The 23,242-nt window shown below is 42.0% G+C and overlaps 1 protein-coding gene across 1 annotated transcript in view; it reads right to left on the reverse strand.

The window, feature by feature from the left end:
• ANO6 (anoctamin 6) overlaps positions 1-23,242 on the reverse strand; it is a 136,488-nt gene that overhangs the window by 90,657 nt on the left and 22,589 nt on the right. Inside the window, exons 3-6 of the mRNA XM_032221836.1 lie at positions 11,795-11,914; positions 5,081-5,171; positions 2,086-2,165; positions 440-565 (exon numbers count right to left, since the gene is read on the reverse strand). Of these exons, the coding sequence (XP_032077727.1) occupies positions 440-565; positions 2,086-2,165; positions 5,081-5,171; positions 11,795-11,914 (417 nt within the window). The remainder of the gene's footprint in view (positions 1-439; positions 566-2,085; positions 2,166-5,080; positions 5,172-11,794; positions 11,915-23,242) is intronic.

Below are 23,242 nucleotides of genomic sequence, written 5' to 3' on the forward strand. Positions count from 1 at the left end.
ACTTGTAGTAATCTTTACATATTACTGTAATATATGTATACATTTTGCTTCACTGACTTGTTATTATTTTTGTTCTTTATTGTCTATTCTTGCCTTAAATATATTTACACATTGTTTGTAAAAAATAAATAAATACTGTATTCTGGCTTGTTTGATTTTGTTCTTCTTTTTTAATGTTATTGACATTTAAATATGCATTCTGACATGGTTCAGTTCCAAGAAAGCTATGGAACATTGATCAAATCCTCCTCCTGCCTGAAATTATATAAGTGTTATTAAATCTTACTCATCTTAGTGGAATTGAGACAAACAAAAGAGGAACCTTTTTAGTAATTACCAGAATTTTAAGAGGAATCTATCTAAATTAATGAATTAAGAGAACGTGTCATAAGTACTAAAACTTTCTCAATAGCACCATCAAATAAAAAGCAATTCATACCTTTCGCTTTTTATGAAAAGTATTTTGACTTTCCCTTTTACTTTCATCTTCATATACTAAGACATAGTCAACTTTTCTTTGGCCATCATTGAAGTACAGAGAGTCAGGATTCAGATCAAACTCTACCTGGAATAAATATTAATACCTATATAAATATTAATATACCTAATATAATTTGAGAATAAAAATATATGTGGTTGATTAGCTGAGGAGAGCAAAAGTACGTTAGCAGAGTCCTAGAAAGAGATGCCTGAAAAACATGTCACACTCCCAAATACTGAAATCCATACTGAATGTGTTAATATTTCAGCCAAATATATGTTGAATCGGTCTTCACAGGGGAATAAATAGAAGAAAACAAAATATCTGAAGTTTTCCATCTAGTATTTGGTTAGCTTACTCAAATTCATATATGATATGGATTTGCAAAGTTTTCCAAGTATGAAAAAAATATTCTCAATAACTATTTTGTGTATTGTGAACTAAGGAGAAACCATCTATGTTCTGAGACTTCTAGTCAAACATTACTTCTAAATTCTAGTTTCTTGCTAGATTCAGACAAAACATAATTATTTGTGTTGTAACAGTGTTGTATAACCAGTAAATTATTCCTTTCCTTTCTTATTGTCCAAGACTAGTTGAGAAGAGACTAGGATGATGATGGAGAGGCAGAAATTATTGCATCATTTGCTCAGAGCTAGTTCTTGCTGCTGGACCCTAGTTACTTGCCTAGATCAAATATGCTATTGCATTTGCATTCAATGTCCATTTGGGATGGCTGAATTCCAATACAAGAATGGGAAGAGGCAGCTTTCAATTGTAGTTTATTGCTATAAGGTTTGTTGTAATAAACCTTATAAATTGCATATTCTGGGTTTAAAAAAGAAAAGTGTTGTGCACTGTGAGCATTTTTTCTGGTTCCATTTTTCAGTTTCAGTTTTTAAATGCAAATTGTATATATTACATTGGTTTTGCTGAATTTTGTTGAATTTGTGCTATGGCTCAGTGGTAAAGATACTGAGTTTGTCGGTTAGAAAGCCCAGGTTCAAAACCTGAGAGCCGGGTGAAATCCCATTCCTGATCCAGCTCCTGCCCATTAGCAGTTCAAAAGCATGCAAATTCAAGTAGAGTAATAGATACCATTTTGGTGGGAAGGTAATACATAATTCAGTGGGCATATGAGCAATACAAAAATATAATGCTAGTCCTAGAGTCACCTGTTTCTGGTTTCTGGCATGCCTTGAGAATTTTTTTGAATGAATATTTTTAAAAGTAATTTAAGTTGACTCCAGTTCTTCAAACAATAGTGATAGCCATGTATCTAAATATCTTTAACTCAATTTATATACCTGCCTATCTCAAATATATGAGACTGGGTGGCTAGTAGTGATTAAAAAACATATAAAATGAAAAAATAACAAAGTACAAATTCGAATCTGAAATATAAAATTACTACTATTTCATATTGCCCCAATGGTTACATTATTCAGAAATTTTAATGCTAAAGGCCACATTAAAAAAGTGCTTTAAACAATTTTAATTCTACAACCCAAATCTAAAATATCCTAGGAGAAATTCAAATTTATTTGCATATCTTTATATGAACTATATGACAAATTTTATAAGAATAATGAATTAGTACCTACCAATTCAGGCATATGAAGAGCTTGCTGGCCAGGGACTGTTCCATAATTGGGAACAACAATTTGTTTCAGGTCTTCTAAGACTAAAAGGAAGAAATCCCATAAGACAATGTTGGATTATAGCATTCAGTTACTGTAGGCTCTATTTGGGGGGGGGAGTCAAATTTCATGGGTTGCCCATTTATATCTTTCATGGAGAATTAAGACTTTAATCATTTGGGAAGTTACACAATTGAATCTTAATTTTCCCAGCCCTGGATGCAACTTTAATATATGGAGGGAAATGAAATGGATCAAAAAGGCTGACTCAAACAGTCTCCAAGTTGTCAGGATACAATTTCATATTGCCCAACACCATATATCTTATTAAATATGTATAGAGGAGAAATAAAGTAGGAATTACTGTGAATATGAAAGAATGGAAAATGTTATTTAAATCCAGAGAGTACTGCATATATAACAGAGATGTAGTAAAAGGGATGAAATGTTAGTAAAGTGAAATAAAACATATAGCCCACAATAATTCTTCAAGCTTCTCCATTTGTATATACCTATGCAAAGAGTTTCCCAAACCATTTCAAAGCCACTGTAATGGCTCCTCTCCTAACTTAAGAAAGTAAAGACTCTTGAAACGGATTATTTCAAAAGGAGCCTTTAATCAAGCAGGTTGGAAACCATTAGAGGAAAAGCAGCATCTGAAACCCTTTACGGTATACAAATGGGATTAAGCTGATAATGACCCCTCCCCTTTGTCCGAATGCAGATTCTGACCAATACACAAGTGCGAAGATGTTTCCTAACTCTTCTGCCCTGAGAGTCAAATAAAACACACGTTCCCATGGCTATCTCTAGTTAGACATTAAAGTAAGATATTCCACATGGCCATCATAAACATCCCTCCAGAGGTGCTGAGACCTCCAGTCTTCTCTGCGGGGCTCCATGAAGGTGATAAATGTGTATCAGGAATAACCTGGCTAGACCTTTGGCATTTGGGATCTTTTGTCATGGTATAAAATGTGTCTGTTTTGAAAATAAGCCTGTTACCCAAATGACAGTATTCCCTGCACTTTCTGGTAGTCTGACAATAAAATCCATAGCTATCTCCTTCCAGGGTGCTATGGGCTTGGCTAACTTCTGTAACAGTTCTGGCATTTTGCCTTGGTGTCTTTTGGCTGCCACACAAATTGGTCAGCTGGCTACATAGCTATCAGTTCCTCTCCATTAGTTAATTAGGAAAGAATGACCATGAGACTCCATGCGTAGAAATCAAATGTACTTTTACTAATTAAAAATGGTTAAAGGCAATGCATAGCGAAGTCTGGTTAATTAGGCGCGAAAACAGTTGATATATAGAATAGCCCATTCCCCACCCCTTGGCATCATAGACCCAGTCCAATCATAAGTCTTCCAAATGTCAGGTGCAAGATAACTTCAAAAGGCACCACGAAGATGGAATGTCGGTGCCGTTAGAGCTGGCGGGAAACACCCACGCATGCGTAGTCCAATCAATCGGTAGACTCCAGAAACGTCCACCAGCACAATTAGTAACCCCTCCCACCCTCCCCGGTTCATGGCAGCTGAAGCGATAGCAAAGCAGAAGCTGACATCCGGCCGTCCCCCGAAAAAAAAGGCGATCAGGCCTGTAAAACGAAAAAAACACAGACAGACAGATGAACAACAAAACAGAGAAGAAAAATTGGGGGGGGGGGGAAGAGAGAAAATTAAGGCTTGTCAGGATAAGCAGCATAAAACTTCCGAAGTAGTCGGGGAGCACGAACATGGGACTTGTCAACCCATTCCGTGTGGGAGGGGGGAAAATGTTTCCAAGCAACCAAGTACTGGATGCGGTTACGCCGCCTGCAGGAGTCCAAAATCTCACGGACTTCAAAGTGTTGTTCACCATCAATCAACAATGGAGGAGGAGGAGGAGTAGCAGGCGGACGTAAAGTTGAAACATGAACAGGCTTAATGAGGTTAACATGGAACACGGGATGAACACGATTGAGATGCTTAGGCAGTTGCAAACGAACGGAAACAGGATTGATGATTTTGAGGATGGGGAAAGGACCAACATACTTAGGCCCCAATTTTTTGGATTTTTGAGTGGTCTGAAGGAACTTTGTGGACAAGTAGACTAAGTCACCCTCCTTGTACTGATAAGGCTGAGCACGCTTCTTATCAGCTTGTTTCTTATGAGCGCGATGAGCAGCATCCAACGTAGCAAGAGTCAAAGGCCAAACACGGCTGAGACGCTCACTCCAATCAGCGACGGAAGAAACTTGCGGCTGGTCACGAGGCAACTCAGGAATAGGAACAAAGTCCTGACCAAAAACAACCCGGAAAGGGGTAAAACCAGTGCTGGTATGAACAGAATTGTTGTAGGCCACTTCAGCGTGCGGCAACAAGTCCACCCAATCATCCTGCTGATAATTAATGAAACAATGTAAGTACTGTTCTAGAACAGAATTAGTCCTCTCACAGGCCCCGTTAGTCTGAGGGTGGTGGGTGGAGCTAAGGCCCTGGGCGGAGCCAATGCGTTTAAGAAACTCCTTCCAGAAGGTTGAGGTGAATTGGACCCCTCTATCAGAAACAATACGATCAGGCACTCCATGCAACCGGTAAACGTGGGAGATGAAGAGTTTGGCGAGAGCCTTAGCAGAAGGAATCTTGTGGCAAGGTATAAAATGAACTTGTTTGGAAAATAAGTCCGTAACGACCCAAATGACGGTGTGCCCCTGGCTCTCAGGAAGCTCGACAATGAAGTCCATCGAAATTTCCTTCCAAGGGGCGACAGGTCGTGCCACAGACTGGAGCAGCCCCTGTGGTTTCCCAGGCAGCCTCTTAGAGGCAGCAGAAACCGGGCAACTGGCCACATAAAGTTCAATGTCCTTTTTCAAAGAGGGCCACCAGAATTGCCTCTTGACTAGATGTAAGGTTTTGACGAATCCAAAGTGACCCGCCAACTTGGAATCGTGAGCCCGTTGGAGAACGACGAGACGAAGAGAGGCGGGTACATAAAGCTTGGCGCCGATCCACGGTAGATCGTCCCTCACAGTGCACTCATCTTGATGTTTCTGGAACCAGTCGTCCTGGGGAAGGGCACATTTGAGGTCAGACAGAAAATCTTGAGGCACCTCCACTTTCGAACGTGCTTGCTGGTGAGTGACCTCCGGAGCCGCCAGGCTGGAAGTGGGAACAACAGTTTGAACAACACTCAGTTTGGAGCAGTTGTACTGGGGAAGTCTGGACAAAGCGTCAGCCATGAAATGTTTTCCTCCAGGGATGTACTTGAGCGTGAAATTGAAATGGTTGAAATGTTGGGCCCATCGCATTTGTTTAGGGGATAGACGGCGCGGGGTCCTCAACGCCTCCAAATTCTTGTGGTCAGTCCACACCTCAAAAGGGTGCTTAGCGCCCTCCAGAAAATGGCGCCATGTGGTTAGGGCCCATCGCACCGCAAACGCTTCCTTCTCCCAAACGGCCCAACGTCTCTCAGTGTCTGTGAGCTTGCGAGAGGTGTAGGCGCATGGTTGTAAGTCACCGTGGTCGTTGGCTTGTAGCAAGACGGCCCCAACGGCGACATCACTGGCATCAGCTTGGACGACAAAAGGCTTGTCCATGTCGGGATGTCTGAGGACAGGCTCTGCAGCGAACAGGCGTTTTAGTCTTTCGAAAGCAGCTTGGCATTCCATGGTCTAATCCAGTGGTTTGCTAGGCTTAGGTCTAGGCCCACCCTTGGACTTCAACAAATTTGTGATAGGAAGTGCAATTTTGGCAAAAGAAGGAATGAACTGACGGTAGAAGTTAGCAAAACCCAAAATTTTTTGCAACTGCCTGCGTGTTCGGGGTGCTTCCCACTCAGTGACCGCTTTCACTTTTCCAGGGTCCATCTCAATGCCAGCGGGAGAGATGCGGTAACCGAGGTAGTCAATCTTAGCCTGGTGAAACTCACACTTAGACAATTTGGCATAAAGTTCAGCGGCTCTGAGTTTCTTTAAAACAGTGCGCACCAGAGCGACGTGGTCATCATAATTGTGAGAATAGATAAGGATATCGTCCAGATATACGATAACGCCTTTGTAAAGGTGGTCATGCAAGATTTCATTTATTAATTGCATGAAAACAGCAGGCGCCCCCTGCAGGCCAAAAGGCATGACCCGGAATTGGAAGCAACCAAGAGGGCAGTTGAAAGCAGTTTTCCATTCATCCCCTTCCTTTATACGGACCCTGTAGTACGCCTCCCTGAGGTCCAGTTTAGTGAAAATGCGGCCCTTCCCCAATTGGGCTAACATGTCCTTCATCAACGGTAGCGGGTATAAATTTTGGGCCGATATGGCGTTAAGGTTTTTAAAATTAACACACAATCTCAGAGAGCCATCTTTCTTTTCACGGAACAGCACAGGAGCAGCGACCTTAGGGCGGGCAGGCTCAATGAATCCCCGCTCCAAATTTTTATCGATGAAGTTCCTCATCTCTTCCATTTCCCTAGGTGACATGGAATATATTTGGGGTTTTGGTAGCTTCATCCCGGGTAAAATGTCGATTGAGCAATCAGTAGGCCTGTGGGGCGGAAGTTTGTTGGAAGATTTCTCACTAAAAACTCCTCTCAGGTCCCAATACACTTTAGGAATTTTTTCCTCTCCTTCAATCCTCTCCTGCCCTCTGGCGGCCAAAACAGGACTGCAGCTAACAGGCTCTGAAGAAACTCCCTCCCCTTCCGGAGGTGTGGCCGTGCGAATCCGTAACCAACCCTCCCTCCAATTTATGCGAGGGTTCCATTTTCGAAGCCACGGGAGGCCCAAAATGCGTGATCTGTCCATCCCAGGAGCCACAATAAAAGAGATTAGTTCTGTGTGGGATCCCATTTTCATCTCTAAGGGCTCAGTGAAGAAATGGGCGGGTCCCCCCCCCTGCGATGGACCCATCTATCTGGCAAAAAACAATAGGGGTTTTCAAAGTTTTCAACTTGAGGCCCAGTTTTTCCACCATAGCAGGATTGATCATTGAGCGGGAACAGCCTGAGTCAAGGAGGGCGGGAAGGCTTTCGGACCCCCCATCGGGCAGAACTCTTAACTCTACGGGGATTAGCATAGGGCCTTTGTTTGAACTCACCCAGCGAGGCGAGGCGTCGTCATCGGAGTCATCAGAGGAGCTGGTGGAGACTTCCGCTTCTCCCTCCAAAGCCTGGGCGAATTGGGGTGGGTGGGTGGAATCAACGGCGAATGCAGCTTCTTTCTTTTTCTTATCTGAGGCCTTGGTGGGTTTTCCCTCCCGTTTGGAAGGGGTTAGGGCGGCCGTGGGCATCTGGGCGCGGCATTCAGGGGCGCGATGGCCGATTTTCCCACAACGAAAGCAAGCAAATGGTCTGGATTTCCCAGAGGGGCCTCCCCTCCCTTCGCCTCTGCTTCCGAAAGGGGTTTTGCGGCTTGGGGGGGAAGATTTCGCAGCTTTCTCTTTTCTCTTCTGCCTCTCCTCCCTAGCACATTTGAGTCTCATTAAATCCAGTTCAATGTCTGCCGCGTTTTCAAACCAAACAGTCAAGCGTTTGGGAAGGTGGCGATTAACACATTGTTGATAAATATCTTCATCCAAGCCCAAAGCAAACTTGTCCAAAAGGGCTTCTTCACCCCAACCCCTCATGTAATTACATAGGTGTTGAAACTCCTGAATGTACTCGGACACTGGCCTGTCCTCCTGCGCGAGGGTCATAAATTTCAGTTTGCCCCATTTCTCAGTCAGGGGGTCATCAAAACGTCTCTTGAAAGCTCCCATAAACGCATTGAAATTCCTCAGGAGGGGGGAATTTGATTGGTGTAAGCCTGTTCCCCAGTCAGAGGCTTCTCTGTCTAATGCAAGTAAAATCATGCGTATTCTCAAGGTATCTGATTCAAAATCGGGCCCATAGATTTCCATGTAATTATAAACCTGCATGATGAAAGACCCCAGCTTCTTAGGGTTTCCATCATATTTCACAGGTAATGGGGGAACTTTAGCCATTCTGCGTCTTCTGGGGAGGGGGGCCCCTGGCCTGGCAGCACCCCTGGCAGGGGTGTGTGTGAAGCTGCTCGTGGGTTTTCTTGCTCCCATCCCCTCTCAGCCTCTTCACCTTCCCCAAATCTTTGCCCAGAGTACCTCCGCTCCAAGTAATCAGGTTGATCTCTTTCCTGGGGTCTTCGTTCGGCTCCCGCCTCGAACGGCCTTTCCTGGTGTCTTCTTCTGGTAATGGCCGCATCCCAGTTTGCCCCCTCCTCTCTTTGTCCCACCGACATAGACCAACGGGGGGGACTAGCAGGGCTCGATATCTGCAGCTGAGCCAATTCTTCAGGAAACAAGATATCAGTGGTTTCTTTGTCCTTTTCTCCATCACTAACTGGCAAAGACATATTTTTTTTCCTGTCTCCTTGAAGTTTTTGCACCTTCCACGGTAGATTATAGTCTCCTGGAAAGGTGTTTTGAGACTTCGCTACCTGTCAATTCCTCTCCATTAGTTAATTAGGAAAGAATGACCATGAGACTCCATGCATAGAAATCAAATGTACTTTTACTAATTAAAAATGGTTAAAGGCAATGCATAGCGAAGTCTGGTTAATTAGGCGCGAAAACAGTTGATATATAGAATAGCCCATTCCCCACTCCTTGGCATCATAGACCCAGTCCAATCATAAGTCTTCCAAATGTCAGGTGCAAGATAACTTCAAAAGGCACCACGAAGATGGAATGTCGGTGCCGTTAGAGCTGGCGGGAAACACCCACACATGCGTAGTCCAATCAATCGGTAGACTCCAGAAACGTCCACCAGCACAATTAGTAACCCCTCCCAAATACCATGCCCACCCTCCCCGGTTCATGGCAGTTGAAGCAATAGCAAAGCAGAAGCTGACAATAGCTCTCTATGTCCTTTTCAGGTGAGGGCCACCAAAATTGCCTTTTATTAGATGTAAAGTTTTTACAAAACCAAAGTATCCTGCTAGTTTGGAGTCATGGCACCTTTCCATTAAGTACAGTCTTTGGCTGGCTGGAACATACAACTTCCCTCCAACCCAAGCTAGGTTATCTTTCATCAGACAGCTGTCTTTGTGGCTCAAAACCCATTCGTCAGTGGTTAAAGCTTGTTTAAAAGTTTGGGTGTGTCTCATTTTCCCTGGAATCGGGTGGTTACTCTAGCAGCTAGTTGATTGTCTTGTATCATGGGTTTGATTACGTTTGGCTTCATACTATTGTATTGCAGTTTCCTGGATAGTGCATCTGCCAGGAAATTTTTTACCCCCGGGTGGTATCCAAGCGTAAATTCAAACCTTTTAAAGTACTGAGCCCATTGTACTTGTTTTGGAGAGAGTTTCCTTGGGGTCTTTAGGGCTTCTAAATTTTTATGATCCGTCCAGACTTCAAAAAGGATCTTACTCCCCTCTAGAAAATGTCTCCAGGTTAAAAGAGCCCATCGAACTGCATAAGCCTCTTTCTCCCGAATGGCCCCCCTTTGCTCAGATTCATTCAATTTTTTTGATGTGTAAGCGCATGGTTGTAATTGGTCTTCCTCATTTTTCTGAAGCAGGACGGCTCCTATCGCCACATCACTAGCATCTGCTTGTATGATGAACGGTTTCTCTGTGTCTGGGTGCTTTAGTATCGGTTCTTCTGCTTGGCATTCCATTGTCCAGTTCAAAGGCTGCTTTGGTTTCGGGTTTCCCTCACCCTTCGTTTTTAAGAGCTTGGTGATGGGGAGAGCAATTTGGGCGAAAGCAGGGATAAACTGCCGGTAAAAGTTTGGAAATACCAGAAAGCTTTACAACTGTTTGCGTGTTCTAGGTGGTTCCCAGTCAAGTACCGATTGCACTTTCAAAGGATCCATTTCTATGCCCTGGTGTGAAATGCGGTATCCTAAGTAATCAATTTTTTCTTGGTGGAATTCGCATTTGGAGAGTTTAGCATAAAGTTTTGCAAAGTTTGTTCAGAACCGCCCGGACTAGTTTTACATATTCTGCCTTGGTCTCGGAATATAATAAAATGTCATCAATATAGACTATGCAGCCCTTATATAAATGCTCCCGCAACACTTCGTTTATTAATTGCATAAATACTGCAGGGGCCCCTTGTAGCCCAAATGATAGCACTTTGAATTGATAGCAACCAAGAGGGGTGTTAAATGCTGTTTTCCATTCATCTCCCTCCTTAATCCTGATACGGTAGTATGCCTCCCTTAAATCCAGCTTTGAAAAAATTATCCCTTTGGCTAGGTGTGCTAGCATATCCTTCATGAATGGGAGGGGATATACATTTGCCATACTGATTGAATTTAAATTTCTAAAATCAACACATAAGCGTTTGGAGCCATCTTTTTTCTCTAAACAACACTGGGGCTGCAACTTTTGGTCGGGCTGGTTCAATGAAACCCCTTGCTAGGTTTTTTTTCAATGAATGCCCTCAGTTCTTCCAGCTCCCTTGGAGACATGCTATACATCTTGGGTTTAGGGAGTTTGGCTCGGGGTAGGATTTCTATCGCACAGTCAGTGGAGCGGTGGGGTGGAAGCTCATCAGATGCTTTTTCGCTAAAAACCTCAGCCAAGTCCTTATATTCTTTGGTTATGCCTTGGGTTGGCATAGTGTAAGCAGGCATTGCTGTCTCTAGGTGCTCTGCCCCCTCAGGTTCACTGTCTGGATTCTCAGCAAAAGTCATGTGCATCTGCACTCTTATGTTGCCTTGCTTTCAATTTATTTTGGGGTTCCATTTTTTCAGCCATGCAAGACCCAGAACTAGTGGCTATTCCATGCCAGGCGCCACTATAAATGTAAGCATTTCCTCCTGGTTTCCGATGCCTATCTGCAAAGGCTCAGTGGCAAATGAAGCTGGCTCCCCCCTTGCTATTGACCCATCTAGTTGGCAAAAAGCTATGGGGCTTTTCAGTTTCCTGACATTAATCCTCAACTTCCTTACCAGGGTTGGGCTGATCAAAAGCAGGTGCACCCCGAGTCCACTAAAGCTGAGATTTTCATCCCCCTCTCCCAGTTGGGGATAGACGCATCATGTGGTGAAGGGAGAGCAGGAGTCCTTTGACAGATTAGGCCAGGCCTGGGCAGAAAATAGGTAGAATAGAAATTCATTTTTTTTCTATCAGGTTCTGTGGGTGTGATTTGGTTGGCGGGTTTGTGACTAAGTGGGCATGGGCATGAGTGATGTCAAGTTGTTCCCAATATTGTCTCTATCTGTCTGCTGTGCTAAATAACCAGCTTCTGATGCAGCCCATCACGACTGAGAAGGCTGCTTCCTCATGAGTAATTGGGCTGACTTTCACTGCTTTTGTCTTTTCTTTGCTCAACATGGATTAGATGCAGAAGGCAATTCCTCACCACCACTAACCAGCTGCAGCTGCATGTTTTCCCCACTTGAAACTTCAGGACTGTCCTGATGCAGCTGTGCTTCAGCCAAATCACTCTCAGGCAGTGCTTGGAGTCATTGACCCACACCCCTCCTGAAGTGCCTGGAACAGGTTCACTCTCCTCTGAACTGACATCTGGAGGAGTCATCACACATGATTACAAAATTGGGACTGCCAGGCTCCCTTCTGCTGAAATGGACAGCCTATATCTTCTCCCATGCTTCTTCTGACATCTCCGCTCATATGACTCACATGACTTTCCTCAATAACTTCAAATATTTCCCAACCATATGCCATTAACCAAATATATTTCCCTCTCACTAATTACAATCACCTACCTCTTGAGACCGCCTATCTGACATTTCCACTACCATTGGTTCTGCACCCAATGACTTCTGCTGACACAGAAAAATCCTCAAAATTCCCAAAGAGTATCTATATTCCAGAGCATCCTCACACTAGAATATAAAGACAAGCACAGAGCACATTCTCATTTCAGGTGGAGTCATCTACTTGTTTACCACCTCATGTCCAACTGACCCTCCCAGCCCCAAACACAGAGCAACCACTTCTTAAAGGCAAACTTTACCCTTCAAAATGCAATTCAGTTCTCAACATCAGGAATGTTAATGCACCTTAGAGACAAGACAGGAGGAGAACTATATTAGTTTATGAAAGCCCAAAATTAATCTAGTCACAACTTTTCACATTAACAAATTTCATTAATTTAATTTAATGAATGCAATTTAATTTCAGTAAGTTACCATTTGTTACTCTATAGAGTCAGTTTGGTGCAGTGATTAAAGTGACAACAAATAACAGTCATAGTCAAAATCAGATAATACTTGAATTGCACACTACCAGCAGACTCCCCAGTTTCAACTGAATCAGAAAGGTTTATTTCAATCCATCTGTAAGGGTTCCTCTCCTAGCTTAAGAAAGTGAAGACTCTTGAAATGGAGTATTTCAAAAGGAACCTTTTATTAAGTAGAATGGAAACCATTCAGTTCAAAGCAATGTCTGAATCCCCTTAGGCAATGCGAGTAGAATTAAAGCAGTAGAGACCCCTCCCATTAGTTAGAACACACATTTTAGCCAATACACAAGTGTGAATATGTTTCCTATATCAACTGCCCTGAGAACTGAATAAACATACATTCCCAATGCTATCTTCCATTAGACCTTAAAGTGAACAATCCCACATGGCCATCATAAACATCCCCCCAAAAGGTGAGGGGATCACGCCAGGAAACCAGTTGTAAAATATAAGTTGTCACAGGCACTGCTAATAATTGGGAGGAAGGACCCCCTCCTCCCAATTGAATGGCAGTATCATTTTTAGGGATCTGACACTATCTATGAAAGAACTTCAGGGAACTTGTCAACACCTGACAAAGGGGAAACAGTAGGACATAGGACATTATGATTAAATAGAAGAATGCAGCTTAGATAAAGGAGGTAAAGAAGAAGAAACAAACCAACTGTATGAAATAATTTATAATAAAAGAAGAAAGAGGGCAAAAATTGCAAGAAAAACGAAGAATTGGTCAGCACCAGATGAAGATGAAATGCATTATTTTTGTTTGAAATATCTGATTGGTCTATACCCACTCATTTAACCATAATTCACAAGGAGGTGAAATTGAAGAGTGGCTAACATCTGGCGAAACCTGCCCAATAATAAAAGATCCTGCAAAAGGGACTGCCCCAGGCAACTACAAACCTATTATCTGATTACCAACAACTTTCAAATTGCTAACTGGTTTGGTAGCTGATGCAATGCAATAGCATCTAATTGAAAACAAGCTCTTTCCAGATGAACAGAAAGGAAGCCACTGAAAGAATACAGGGACAGAAGATCACCTCTTAATTAACAAAATGATTTGGCATTGATTACAAGAAGGCATTCAAATCCCTGTCACATGATTGAATAATCAAGTGCCTAGATATAACAGGAGTCAGTAGAAACATTAGAAACTTTGTGCAAAGATCAATTGCACAATGGAAAACACAGTTGCTGTTCATTGTCAACTGGACAATTCTAGTCATTAGATATACATTTGGAATATTTGACTGAATTCAAATTGAACTAAAAGTTCTGAATAAAAAGATCAGAAAAAAATATGTTGACAAAGAACATAGGAGGCATGGAATATTGCAAGTATACCAGATAACTGAAGAAGAAAAAAGAGGCATTGAAAGAATATCTGAAAGACAGTGAAGAAGATGCATTGAAGCTAGTACACTTACTGAGTATCAAAGAAAACAAGATGACCAATAAGAAAGACTAAATGAAGAAAAGAGACATGGCAAGGTAAAGGATAGCTAGTATATATTAAAAAAACCTTGCAGGCAAAGCAGATAATAAAACATCTGGTGATGGATAAGAGCAAGAAAGTTGAAGAAAGAGACAGAGAAGCTAATTCTGTCTGCATAAGAACAAACCACAAGAACAAATATATTTCAAGCAGTGAGAAGAGAGCAACAAACATCAAGTGTCCTCTCTGCAAAGTGGAAGAAAGAAACCGTGGACCACCTAGTTAGCTCCTGTAAGAAGATCACACAGACTCATTACAAATGGCAGCATGGCAAAGTAGTATTGGAACATTTGCAAGAAATACCACTTGCCAGAAAGCAGAAAATGGTGGGATCACAATTCAAAGTAATAGAAAATGAAGAATCTAAAATGTTTTTATAAATGACTTTAAAATTCAAATAGACCAACCATCTGCCACGCAACATCCCAAGCTTGACAATTGTGGATAAGAAAGATAAAAAAGTCTGGATAGTGAAAATTGCAATGCCAATAGTAAGAGATACCTTGGCTGCAATTCCAAAATATCCGGTGCATTACTTGAACACCATTAACCATGAAAAAAATCACCATCAGTCAATTGTAAAGGCAGCTTTAGAACAGCTTACATCCCGTTGAGATTCTTTAATACTATTATGCAATTTCTGTCTATTCCTGGTCCGTAGGGAAGTGAATAAAATGCCAAATAGCTGGAAAGGTGCCTAAAAATGCCAAATCCAGTCCAAACATCTGCTCTGACTATGTGACCAATCATCATAATAGATGCTCCTGGTCTCGTTCTAATGTCACCTAGGAAGCTGGCCACAGGGCAGCATTACCAAACTTTCAAATGCTAGAATTCCTGAGTTCTGTATCACTATCAGTCATGCACTTACCTGTTTTCTGTTAGGATGGATTTTTCCCTATGTACAAAATGGAGCTGATGTATTAAAGCATTAAGGATTTTATAAAGGAACAACATAAGGAGATGATGCAAATATTTGATCGTATAGATCAAAAATGGGAAAATATAATACATTTAGGAACAATACATAATACATAAGGAACAAAGAATAAAGACCAGGATAAATGGAGCTACCAGATGAAGTGGAACCGAGAGACCAACAAGAAGACAGCAATGAGATATTATTAAAATTAATAGGGAATAGGGAATTAAAACAAGAGGAAAACATTTTAAAAGATTTGGAAAGGGAATGGGAGAAACAGCAAGATAGCTGGGGAAAAGAGACAGGGGTTAGAACAAATAGTTTTAACACTAGACAGTGGGCTAGTAGAGAGGGGAGAGAAAGCTAGAATGCATAGTCAAAATATAGACTTAAAGGCAGATGAAATAAAAGGCTTAAAAAAATCTAAAATCAGAGTTTGGGTCCCGTACCCCCCCAAAAAAAGAAGACTAAAAATTTGGATGGGGCAAGAGACGTTGGATAAAGGAAAAATATAGGGAAAGTAAAGTAAAAAAGTATTTTAAAAATGTGTAATAATATTAGAATTATACAGTATAAGTATATGATTAGTAGTGAAATGTTAGAATTAAACAAAAGGTGATTAGATAAATGATTAGATAAATAAATGAGTATACTTTAATGTAAACATGTGTATTAGTAGTAGAATTATATGGAGTAGAGGATTGGAAAGAACATGAATAGATATATGTATAAGAATTAAGTTTTAATTGAAAGATAAAGTTTGAATGATGATATTAGAAAAAAACATGAAATAGATATATTTTAAATGCTTTAAATGATTGTTATTGGTACCAGAAGTGTATATTGAGATATTGAATAATGAAAGAAAAAAAGATGGAACTTTAATATAAACAGATGTGAAAAGCTAAATAATGGAAAAATGAATAACAAAACAGAGGAAGAGGGGAAACAGAAAATAAATGTCATTACCAATTCTTTGAAAATAATAGTGATAGGAGGGGGAATTAAAATAGATATAGAAATAAAAGGGGAAATATAGTATACATATATCAATATATTAAGATATGAAAGAGTAAGGAAGGCTTAGAACTGAAGGGTGAAAGTAAAAGATATGGGTAAATAATATAAATAATGAAAATGAAATGTAATAACTATGAGTAATAATACTGTCTGTTTGTATTGAAATGTACGATACTCAGGTATCACACCATTCACGCAGTGATATGTATAAACAATAAAAAATAAAAAAATGATATATAAAAAAGATATGCAGCCTATCCAAACTGTTTGCCATCTTTCCCACAGTGAGAATTAGAAGGCAGACGTGGCAATGGGTGAACCTAACCATCAGTCAAACAGAATATTTTTAAAATATCCAGCTGTCATTTGAGAAGGAGAAAAACTTCTAGGTCCAATCTACATTGGAGGAACCTCTTCCATCCCTCCCTTGCTCAAATCTGCTCTGCTCTCCTTGTCCCCTTTCTTTGCCTCTCTCCCAATCTTCTTACTCACCAATCTCTGTATCCTCTTCCTCTCTTTCCGTTTCTTCTCCTTCTTCTCCCTCCTCCTGCTCCGAGAACCTTTCCCGGTTCTCCACATTCATCACGCCAGAACTCTCTTCTTGCTTTGCTTTCCTTGTTCCTTGGGCGAGAGAAGAAAAGAGCGCAATTAGCGGAGCTTAATCGCCGAGGGTTACGGCTAAGAAGCTCCCAAGAGACGCACAAGCTGGACTTTCGCAGCTCTTGGAGACCCGATGGGTTTGGGGCGAAATCGGGAGCGGTGAGACGAAGGGGCTTTGGTCGTGGCACGGAGTTTCGCGAAGAGCCTGCAAGCCTCGTTCGCAGCCTGCCGCTGCCGCCACTTGGAAGACATGAAAACCTGAAGGGAGTTTCCTCTGGTTGCCATAGAGACCCTCGGAAGTTTAGCTGGAAGCAATGATGTTTTGCTTTGTGTTTTCCCTTTATGGCGCTCAGCGGCCAACAACTTTTCCTCCGTTTCAGCCGGAGTGTCAAACAAAAGAAAGCTCTGCTTTCCGCGCAAGGCTTTACGGTTAGCAAAGTCTTTTGAGGGAGAAGTTCATTTTTATCTTGCAGCATATCTCACCGATTCATCTATACGGGGAGGTGGTAGGTGCTGATTAAAGAATCTTCGACGATAGAATGACCTATTTGACTAGAAAAGTGTTAAGAAACGTTTAAAGCAAAGGATGGATAACTGTATATTAGGAATGCTGTATAAATTTATTCAAGTGGGAGTTCAGAACTTTGAGGTCTACAGTGCTACTTATTTTAAAAAATAGAATTACTGTTATGAGTGTTATATACCTTTCACAAAGTTTGGTATTATATCATATAATCTTCACAATTATTTTGTGGTGTAAGTTAGGAGAAATGGGGAAAGTATAATTCAAAACCACCCATGTTTCATGATTATGCATGGATTTGATATAAAATAGATCAAAAGTTCAGACAGAGATAGTGTAAATCAGCACCTTTTATCATAATGGAATAAACACATACAAAGAATGATTGTTTGGTAAACAATATTTTGCTTACATGCACCTTATCATGCTGTGATGAACTGATGAAAGAAATGTCCTTCTGGGTTCGGCTCCAAGTGGGGAAAAAGACACTGGAGACATGGAGGTTGCTTGGAAAGATGGTTTATTGTTGGACAGGGCCCCATGGCTTGAGCCCTGAACAGAAAAGGTGATCACATGCTTCAATGTTGGTGGAGAAGAAGAGAAGGGCTGAGGGAGGGGCTTGCTAGGCTTTTTATAACCTGTTCAGTCCCACCTCTCTGTTTCCTGTTCCTGTGTAAGAAATGTATTCTGATTGGTTTTCAGACTCCCATAGGGCCATGCAGGGGCAACTCTCTGGGCTGTGCTTTGAATCCAGGTTTAATTGAGTTCTCAGATGCCATGTGGTCAATTGAGTAAAGAGCCAATATTATCATGCCTTTACTTCCATCCCCCCTGGGGCTGCAGTGGAGAAGTCTTTATTATGTAAAAGGGACTAGTTTCACTTTCTTAATGGCCCATTAACAGTGGGGATGGGCAGGAAGCTACAGGCAACTATTCTGTCTTTTAAAACATGTTTCTTTCTTTTCATATCCAGGAGAAATATTCTGCTTTTTCAATATTTCCTAGGATATTTCATTTTTCTGGGAGAGGGCTGGATGATAACTTCCCACAATATAAACAGAATTTCTAACAACAACAGAACAAAAGCAGAACTCTTTTGTCCTTTCTTCACTTAAGCTATGAAATGGATATTTATATTACATTATGATATAGGGATTTTATTGTTATGTTGGATTCAGAAAAGAAGGTTTGTAATAAAATTTCTTTTTAGGTCAGTAGTTATGCCTTGCTTAACTGAAAAACAAATGCAATGGAGCATGTCTTTGTAGTCGTGATTAGCAATGCTTGGGGCATGGTGTTGTTGTTTTTTAGGAAGTTATGCCCATGCATACACTGTATGTGACATGCCATATTTTTCGGAGTATAAGACACTCTGAAGTATAAGATGCACCTAGCTTTTGGGGAGGGATAAAAAAACCTACCTCTGCCTCCCAGCAATTTTCCTCCTTGTAGCAAACAGCAAACAGCCTGTTTCAGTTTCAGTTTAGCCTGATTAGCACAAGAAAAAAAATCTGCCTCTGCCTCCCAGCAATTTGCCTCCTTGCATCAAATAGCATGTTTCAGTTTCAATTTCAGCACAGCCTGACAAGAAGCTGATTGTCCTTTGGATCGGCCTCCTGATGATCAAGTGTTGCAGGGATTGCCATAGCCTATTGCCACCTTTGCGTGCCCCATTTTCAACCTCCGCATGCCCCATTTTCAGCTCTGGCGCACCCCATTTTTTGCCTGTTCCTGGCAGCGGGAAAAACCAAAGATCGAAGAATAATAGAAATATCTACTCGGGTACAGTAAATCAGCAGGATTATTCTTGGTTCATTATTCTGTGCATTTCTCTATATTGTGAACACTTAGTCAATGTTATGTAATACTTTCAAAGTAGTTTGACAGATTGACAGATTAACAGAGTTGGAAGGGACCTTGTAGGTCATCTAGTCCAACCCCCACCCAAGCAGGAGATCCTACATCACTTCTGACAAATGGCAGTCCAATCTCTCTTGATGCAGCTCTCACAATGTAAGCCATGCGGATGCCTTAAGCCGCTGCCCGCTGCCAGCCCCAGTTTCTTTGGTCCTGTTGATCGATGACCTACAGGTACCCCTGTCAGCAGCTGATATTGCCAGGCACTCTGCAAAGATCAGATGCTGGCACAAGTACTGGACTGGGTGCACAGGGGGCGGCCGCAGGGACAAGTGCCTGCTGAATTCCAGCCATACCGGTTGAGACAGCATGAGCTATCCATGCAGAAAGGATGCCTGCTGTGGGGAAACTGGGTAGTAGTCCTGCCCGAACTGCAAGTGGCAATTTTGAATCGCCTGCATGATGCTCATCCTGGCATAGTCAGGATGAAGCCTTTGGGCTATAGCTATATTTGGTGGCCGAAGATGGGTCAGGAGATTGCGGAATGGGTAGCTGGGTGTCAGCAGTGCCAACAGTCCTGGCCAGCACCACCAGCGGCCCCAGTTAGGGAATTGGAGACTCCTAGAGACCCTTGGTCATGAATCCATGTGGATTTCGCTGGACCCTTCTTGGGACAGACCTTCATGGTCCTGGTGGACACCTATTCCAATTGGGTGGAATTAGCTCTTATGGCATCCACCACTTCTGAGGCAGTAATCAGAGTTTTGAGAAGGCTGTTTGCCACCCATGGGTTGCCTGACACCTTGGTCTCAGACAACGGCCCCAATCAACCCAGCCAGCAATGGCATGGCAGATCAAACCATCCGTTCAGTCAAGGAGGCCTGGGGAACTGGCATGAAAAAAATAACTAAATGCCTTCTGGCACAGCATATGACCCCATGCCTGGTCACCAACTGCATCCCCGCAGAGTTATTAGTGGGCCGATGGCTCCAGACCAACCTGGACCAGCTGTACCCCAGCTATGCCACTGACCAAGCCCCAGACTCTATCAGCCACTCCAGGACTTTTGCAATCGAAGACCCGGTCTATGCCCAGAATTATGGGGGTGAACCATAATGGCTGACCGGACACATAACACAAATAATGGAGCCCTATTCTTATAGGGTCAAGCCCGACGATGCCCGAACCTGCCACCACCAAATCAATCAATTGAGGGGACGGGGTCTCAACGTGACCAGGCCACAGCCAATATGGGCGCACTCTGACCCGATGGCATCAACAGTCCAGACAGACCTTCCCAACCAATGCGAACCACACTGCCTGCTGACAACTGAAGCATTCTCGTCGCCAGACTCACCTTTGGAAAAAGGCTTTCTGTTGAGGGTAGAGTTCCCAACTGGAGTTGCCACGTGACTGGGAGTTTTGAAGTTTGAGCAGCCACAACCTCCTTCTACAGCTACTGCCCCTGAACTAAGATGATCTGGACAGAGTGGCTGGTGCCCCACATATTTTGAGGACTATGCATGCGCCATCATGGAGGGGAGGGGTCCTCAAAGCTATGTTGCTGATCCGGGAGTGTGCCGGCTCAAAGGCACCTCCCATTGGCTGAACTGTTGACAGCTGCTCGGTGGGAGAAGGCAGGCTTGCCATTGTTCAGCCCGTCTGACAGCTGCTATATAAAGAACTGTCAGATGGAAAGTTCCCCATTGCCAGTTCTGGAGTTGCCTCATTATTTGTCTTGTTAGCAAATAAAGGTTGTTATTGTTTCACAACCTGCCTCGCCTCTTTCATTACTTGAAAGCAAAAAGTAAACTGATCAATTTCATGGAAAATGGCAATCATATTTACTTGAGAGCATAATTCTCTCAACTCCAAATTATCTTATTTTTGAATAATGATAGTTAGGACTGGTGGTTGGATGATTTATTCACTTGTACTGACAAGTGTACAATTGATTGATTACTTATTTAAAACAAAAGGATAGCCTTCCAAAACTTATCACAAATTATCCCTGTGACTAAATTGAGTTATAATTTTAATTCCCCCACTAAAGTTTAAGATTTAAATAGTATTAAAAAAGGTTCACACCCCAACACCTCCACCCAACCCCCAAGTATCAGTTAATTCACCTTTCTTTCCTATTTCCTATGTCTGAGGCCCAGATCTCAGTAAAGGAAAACAGAGCCTATTTCACTTGTAAAAGGACTCCCAGCTGCTCTGAGGTAGAGTAAGATGCTGCTTTCCCATGTGCAGAGAGCTTTCTTGCTCAGTTGAGGAAATAAAACAAGAGCCCCTGGAATGGAAACAACTCAGAGGTGGGTTCCTGCCAGTTCTAACCTCTTCTATAGAAGAGGTTCCACAAATCTACAGTGCCGTTTAGAACTGGTTCCAGCTCCCTCCCCCCGCCCGTCCACACATCATCAAGATGAAGAGCGAGAGGAGGAATTCTGGGAGTTGAAGTCCACAAGTCTTAAAGCTGTCAGGTTTGAACACCCCTGGGGTTTTTTTCTAAAGGGTTAGAGGTGCAAGGGTCTTGTAACTTGACAGCTTTAAGACTTGCACACTTCAATGCCAGAGTTCCTGAGCCAACATTTTGGTTGCTAAGCAAGAGAATTGTTAAGTGAGTTTCACCACATTTTACAAGTTGGCCACGCCCACTCAGTCACATGACCGGCAAGCCACTCCCACCCAGTAACATGGCTGGCAAGCCACTCCACCCAGTCACATGGCCGACAAGCCACTCCCAAAGCAGGCCACACCTACAGAAGAGGTTCTAAAACTTTTTGAAACCCACCACTGAAACAACTGCACCCCAAAGATGAATGGCCCCTTATGCTCTTCGGGGCACAATGAAAATCCCATCTTTTCCCTTAAAACAGCATGTGAAAATGAAAATAGGCAGGTCAAAATCACGGTGTCAGGCCTGCAATTATATTCCTTTTAGAATTTTGGCCTGCCACACTTTTTTTTATTTCATTATGCTGTTTCTTTAGTATAATTGATGGGAGCGGGGAATAGACAGGAGTGAGATTGTGGAATGTATTGTTTCATTCTTTACTAGAAGCCAAGGTCATCCTTTGTCTCCGCACCAATACACCTGACCGGAAGCTGGGTGTGGATGCCAGTGTGGAAGAAGAAGATGGGACCATGTGATGGATTGTGGGTGTGGGGACAAGATCATGAACTTTTAACTGGGTGGAATTCTGATGTCATTTCCAGTATTGGGATTAACACAGATGTGCTAAGATGTCTGCTTTACTAAATTGGAACTTTAAGGATTATTTTGCCTTTGATTCTGATTTAATTCTACATGATACTTGGAATGCTAACACACGGTTTGTATTTCAGATTACTTTAATGCAAATCATGGCTTTATTTAAAGATTAGCTACAACACTAGATAATTAATTTTGCCTAGAATTCAAATTGTTGAAATACAGAGTTTTTTCTAGCTTGATGTGATATTTAAAACAAAGCAATGTTTGAAATACGTATGAAGTTTTGCTGGAAATAATGTTTGTTTTAAATTATATTCTGCCATGAAAGTATTACATTGAGGTATAGAATTCAAAGTTTTGTTTAGGTTTTAGTCTTTGTTAATTTATATATAGCCATAAAGCAATTTAAAATAGGGTAAATGAAAATTAGATTAGTCTGCCCATATCTGTGAGGGAGTAGAGTGGCTAATAAGTGTGATAGGTAGATAGATAGATAGATAGATAGATAGATAGATAGATAGATAGATAGATAGATAGATAGATAGGTGGGTGGGTGGGTGGGTGGGTGGGTGGGTGGGTGGGTGGGTGGGTTGTAGGATGAATGAAGAAAAAAGAAAGAAAGAAAGAAAGAAAGAAAGAAAGAAAGAAAGGAAGGAAGGAAGGAAGGAAGGAAGGAAGGAAGGAAGGAAGGAAGGAAGGAAGGAAGGAAGGAATATCTGGGAAAAGCCAAAGCAGCATAAGTGATCACTGGTTTCCAGTAGACTTCTGGGCCCAATTAAAAGTGATTTTAATTTATTTCCTTTAATGCCCTGAAAAAGTACAGCACAAAACATTCGGCAGTGCCCTTGCCAGTACAGAATCTATCTATAAATTCAGAAAGAACCTGCTGAAAGTTCCTTCCTATTATGAGATTTGCAAGATTTGGGTGAGACAACAACAGATTTTCCCTGTAATAGCTGCAACTTCATACCCCACCAGCCCAAGAATATTTTCAGCCTCATTTTGTTACAGTACCATAAACTGGTTAAAGTCATTTTATTTCAGTGTCCTTTTGGTCATAGCTGAGTGACTGGAGTTTTACTTTCACTTTCTATGCTTACTTATTTAGGACTTAGTTTGACACCTGAATATGGATCACTGCCAGACTAATAGCTTGGAACAGATCTTCTTTGATGTAATAGGTGGCAATTATTTAAATACTTAAAATTTATAAAAAGTTCATAATCTAGCTCCTGCACTTTATACTAGTTGAAACCTCTGGACTAGTTTCTTCCTTCCTTCCTTCCTTCCTTCCTTCCTTCCTTCCTTCCTTCCTTCCTTCCTTTTTTC

Source organism: Thamnophis elegans, chromosome 7 (genome assembly GCF_009769535.1).
Source record: "Thamnophis elegans isolate rThaEle1 chromosome 7, rThaEle1.pri, whole genome shotgun sequence".
NCBI classification, from domain to species: Eukaryota; Metazoa; Chordata; class Lepidosauria; order Squamata; family Colubridae; genus Thamnophis; species Thamnophis elegans.